At 33.0% G+C, this 5674-nt stretch overlaps 1 protein-coding gene across 1 annotated transcript; it reads left to right on the plus strand.

Annotated features, from left to right (window-relative positions):
- The first annotated feature begins 3406 nt into the window (after positions 1-3406).
- Positions 3407-5153, plus strand: LOC130966894 (protein IRX15-LIKE). The gene has a single exon (XM_057891741.1). It carries the CDS (start codon positions 3633-3635, stop codon positions 4578-4580), a length of 948 nt encoding a protein of 315 aa, XP_057747724.1. The 5' UTR covers positions 3407-3632; the 3' UTR covers positions 4581-5153.
- Positions 5154-5674: the final 521 nt, after the last annotated feature.

A 5674-nucleotide genomic window follows, 5' to 3' on the forward strand; every position in this document is an offset into this window, starting at 1 on the left:
GTGGTTTTAATTTTATCTATGATATTTTAATATATTTTAATTATACTTTTAATAAATTAAATAACATATAATGTGACAATCTTATTTGATGTTATAATATATTTAAATTATACTTTTAAGGTGGACAATATATATGCTAATATAATCTTACTTTGACCTGTCACGACATCTCAATATATAATTGTCATTTAATTCCATTAATAGTATTAATTCTTAAAAACATATTTAAAATATATCTAAAGTATTAGAAATGAAATTGAAACAAATTATATGTTATATTAAAAGTATTTTTAAAGCTATTTAAAAACTTTATGCACACAGAAAATATACTTTACTTTTAAAATTATTAGCATATTTCTATTTTTTTTCTTCTTATTATTCAGTTCGTTGGTAAGAATAACTTGTGGTAACCTTAAGTTTATCGCACCAAATTAAAAGAAAGAAAAGTATAACTCTTCAAAAATTCATTCTCGCATTCTAGGCAGAATGAGATTAGTTTTATATATACCAACTCTGAAGTAGTTATGTAAAAATAAAAAATAAAAAAGAAGGAAGAGAAGAAGTAAATGGAAGCAGTTGCTTACTATTCCATGAGGACAGCATTATGGTGTCCATAGTCCATATAACAGCGTCATGTGTTGACTAATTATGAGGCACGTGGCTGAAAAATATGCTTTAAAAAATCTTATATAGCGAACCTTGATGCCTTTTCGATCGGCTGTTTGGTATGCAATATAATAATAACATTTAATAATGTAAAATTGGCTAGTATAAGATCTCAAATAATTTCACCAGTTACAGGTAAAACTTTAAAAGAATAATGTTGTTGTCAATAATATTATTTCTTTAAAATATATATAAAATATTAACATATATATAGCATACGTACTCTCCTTATGTTACATAGTATAGTATATATTTAAGATATTACTTTATAGCTTCACATATAATGGATTTTCTAATAGTGAATAAATTTATAAAAAAAAGCATATTAATAATAAAACTATATATATTAATTTAGACCCTCATACCTAATACAACACCAAATCAAATATGACCTGATATTATTAAATTATAATAAAAATATAATAATAATGTATGTACTAGAATAATCATGAGCATATATATGAATAATCACTAGCTAAACAAAGACGATAATCATCACATGTGTTTCAATAAGGGGGAATCAATGTAGGTACTTAGTCTCATTCAATGGTAGCTATTTGTTTAAGAAATAACCAATATTCTAGGGGGGAAAGGGGGTGGGTTATTACGTAGGGAAAAAATCTCAAATCAACAAGGAAAAGCGACTTGTTGCTTGTAATTAGTTAATGGGTCGCTATGTGTGCATTTGCCTGAGTTCCAACCACCCCCCAACTCACAAGTAGTAGTCGTACTTTGTCTCTTCCCTAACCCCATTTTGGCTCAGCATAATCCATCCTTCATTAACAAATTACAATCTAATTAGGCACTAATTAAATACAAAGATATCAACCACACATGAAGAAAGGAAGAAATCACCAAGAGGCAAGAAAAACATTATTATTCAGTCGTAACACATTTAAACATGGATAAAACAATATATATTAGATGGATAGGAAACAAAACCAAATTTGTCTCGAGACCTTCTTTTGTCTTTATATTTTTTTTTCCCGAAACAATTACTAAATAAGATTTTAATAATGATAATTTAATATCATCATTATCCTCATCATATATTATTATATGGGTGCGCTACACATCCATGTAACCATGTAATCAAGTTGGCCCAAGTTCAAATAGAGTCACGCGCATTAATGACGAGTGAAAACAAGCACCCGAAAACCCTTCGTTACTTCGGGCTCATTATGAAAAAACGTTACTTCTTCCTCAACACGAAACCGCTACACGAAACCGCTCCTTCTCTTCGAATCTCTCTCAAAATCACTCAAACTTCAGTCACGTTCTCTGCGAAAATCACTACTGGAGAAGAATCGCAAGAAGATTTGCAAGAAACAACTAGAAACGAACGAAAACAGCAACAGAGATTCACCTTCCTCCTCCTCCTCATTCTCCTCCTTCTTTTTCGCATTCCTTCTTGTTCACATATTTTCTCTTTATCTTCATTTTTTGTTGTTATTGCTGCTGTATTTTTTTGTCTTTTCCTCTTTCTCTCCTTTGTGAAGAAACAGTAGAAGGTGAGGAGGAAGAGTTTTGAATTGTGCATAACAAAAATGAACCAAAATGGCCAACTCCACTGAACTGAACATCATTCATGTGCTAAATAAAACGTCATAAACATTTAATCATCAAGAAAAATATTTCTACATGCACAAGGACTCAATTGAACACACTAACAATCAAGTAAATCAAAATGAGCAACTCCACTGAAGCGAGCAACATTCATGTGCTGAATAAAACGTCGTAAACATTCAATCATCAAGAATAACATTTTTCCATGCAAAAGAAGTTAATTGAACACATAACAATCAGGTGAATCGAAATGGTCAACACTGAACCGAACACCAATCATGTGCTGAATAAAACGTGATAAGCATTCAATCAGTAAGAAAAATATTTCTGCATGCACAAGGACTTAATTGAACACATTAACAATCAAGTGAATCAAAATGAGCAAGTCCACTTAACCGAGCAAAATGTTGGTGTTGTTGGTGATGATTATAACGAAATAATCTGTGTGCGCGAAGAAGAAGAAGAAGGAGGAAGAGAAAGAGGAGGAGAAATACTATTCTTGTTGATTGAAAGTTGATCACCATTTATTCACCACATGAACATTTTTTGGTTCGATGGCCTTTTTGATTTTGATTCACCAGGTGAATGTTGTTCGATTCGATGGCCTCCTTTTACTTTGTTCAGTATTTAAGATTATTGTGATAGCATGCAGCAATCATTTCCTAACTATCTCAATGTAATAACTTCATTCAACTGATTTGAAGTTGAATCATTCATCGTTTCCATTCAGAAGTGTAGATTGAAGAAGAAAACAAAGAAGAATAAGAAAAACGACGGAGCTTATTATGTTGAATTCAATGCAGATCAATAATGAAGAATGCGAGCAGAGAAGAAAAACGCGAATTGAGGAAAACAACGAATTTTATTAGGTTGAAGAAGAAGAACGCAAATAGAGAAAAAGAAGAAGAACGAAAACACGAGAAGAGAACAAAATTTGCGCACTAATTAAAAAACCCAAAATTTGATTATTTGCGCACTAATTAAAGAACCCAAAATTTAAAAAAATTGATTAAAAGAATGTTGATCAAAATACTCTTATTATTTAATAACTAAGTTATAACGCAAACACTTCATTATTATTATATTTAATGACTCACTTTAATGACACAACACAAACATTTAAGCTCTAGCTTTAGTTGTTTTCAGTTCTAGAGAGCTTTGAATCAGCGTCACTTTGAATTGTAATGCAAGGTCACATTCAACAATTTTTTTTTTCTCCCTTTACATTACCTCAATTCCCTCTTTTGCAACCCCAAGTTTTCCACCACTTCTTTAAAACCAAACCTTCTTCCCCAATTCACCCTCAGAGCTCATAACAAAGACTCTAAAACACAAAGAAACAAGTTTCAATAATTCTAAAACCCTTCCTTCTCTTCTTCCTCAAATCTTCATTCAACACCATGAAGAACACAAACAACAACAACAACAACACAAAACTCATCCTCCTCCACCCTTACATCCAGAAACAAGGAAGCTCCAATCGTCTATGGCTCCTCGCTTTCATCTCAATCTTCACACTCGCTTTTCTCGTAACACTAATCTACACAAGAGAAACATATTCAATCACTGCCACAACCTCACACGTCATAACATCTTCAACGCCAATTAGCACAATCAATGTTCCTCTTCCTTCCACAGTCATCAACACTCTTCTCCACTACGCTTCGAAATCCAACGACACATACCACATGCAGTATTCAGATCTCAAATCAATCTCCGATGTCCTCCGAAAGTGTTCTTCACCATGCAACTTCCTCATTTTTGGCCTCACTGGTGAGACTCTGCTCTGGAAAGCCCTGAATCATAACGGAAGAACGGTTTTCATCGACGAGAATCGCTACTACGCTGCGTATATCGAAGAGAAGCACCCGGAGCTCGACGTTTTCGACGTGCAATACACGACGAAGCGAAGTGAGATGAAGGAGCTTATAGCTTCGGCTAAAGAGCAGGCTTCCAATGAGTGCAAGCCGGTGCAGAATCTTTTGTTCTCTGATTGCAAGCTTGGCCTTAATGACCTTCCAAACCATGTTTACGAGGTTGATTGGGATGTTATCTTGGTGGACGGTCCCCGTGGGGACTGGCCTGATGCTCCTGGCCGGATGTCAGCGATTTTCACCGCTAGCGTCCTGGCCAGGAGCAAGAAGGGCGGGAACCCAAAGACTCATGTCTTCTTGCATGACTATTTTGGGGAAGTTGAAAGGGTTTGTGGTGATGAGTTTCTTTGCAAGGAGAATTTGGTTGAGGCAACCGAGACTTTGGGACATTTTGTGTTGGAAAAGATGGATGAGAGGAGTGTCCACTATTGCAAGAATGATAATAGCTCATCGTCTCCTTCTACTTCTTCGTAAGGCTCAGGGGATTATTTTTTTTCAAGTAAATACCATTTTCAATTTATATTTCTATAATTTGAAAATTTTTAATTGGTCTTCAACCATCTAAGTAAATGGTCTATGAAACTTCTATAAATGGTGACATATTCAAATGTCGCTTAGTTCAGTAACAGAATTATTTAGACCTATTACTTGAATGGTTAGATAACAATAAAAAATTTTTGAATTATAAAAGAGCATTTTATTCTTCGATAAATGGTTAGCAACCGAAGAAAATATCTACTCTTCTTTTTCTTCTTCATCATCAAATTTAGTTTAATAATGTCTCTCTCGTCATGCACACATTGCTATAAGAAGGTGCTCGGAATCATCATGGATCGTCTTAGCCGCAAACTGGTGGATTTAAAAAAATTCTTCTGGGTATTTATGATTTTTTTTTCACTACTGCATTTTGTTACTTTCTTTCTCTGGTTAAGGCTTGTAAAAAATAATTCTTTTTTGGCATTTTTTTTTCTTTTTACCTCTTCATTTTATGGCATTGAGAAATTATATTTTCTTCAATGAATTCAAGCTTCCAAGTTCCAAATTTCACTTCAGAAATCAGGTCAGAGCATATAGTATACTTACATTAGCAAAAGGGATATGTTGGGGGGAAACAAAAATTACTTAAAAAGGATTTTGTTTTGTACTTAATCCAAAGTAACTAATCTAATAGGTTTAACTTGTACCAGAAAACAAGTAATAAATAGGCTTAGTTTTCACACTTCATGGCATGGTTAATATTTCTTGCGTATGTGAAATATTGTTAATAGAGTATCTAACAATTTTAGGTGTCAAGACCAATCTAGATGTTTAGCTTGTGTTTTCAAAGGTTAAAAATAAATTGTGTTATTTGCACTTTTTTTTTTTGGCACATCCTGAGTTATTTACACATTTTATTTTTGGATATAAAAATAAATATAATCAAAAAATAAAATTATTAAATACGAAACAAATGATAATTTGGAATGCACCATTATACTCTAAAGTCTGAAGATTTAAAAATAGCGTTGATAATCTAGGTACATTGTATTAGTCGTGTGACTAACACGACTCATGCAAAATTAAGGTCA

The sequence above is a fragment of the Arachis stenosperma genome, chromosome 1 (assembly GCF_014773155.1).
Source record: "Arachis stenosperma cultivar V10309 chromosome 1, arast.V10309.gnm1.PFL2, whole genome shotgun sequence".
NCBI classification, from domain to species: domain Eukaryota; kingdom Viridiplantae; phylum Streptophyta; class Magnoliopsida; order Fabales; family Fabaceae; genus Arachis; species Arachis stenosperma.

Bases quoted from the DNA above. Each gene is read 5' to 3' on its own strand.
- LOC130966894 (XM_057891741.1), top strand. From the start codon at position 3,633: ATGAAGAACACAAACAACAACAACAACAACACAAAACTCATCCTCCTC.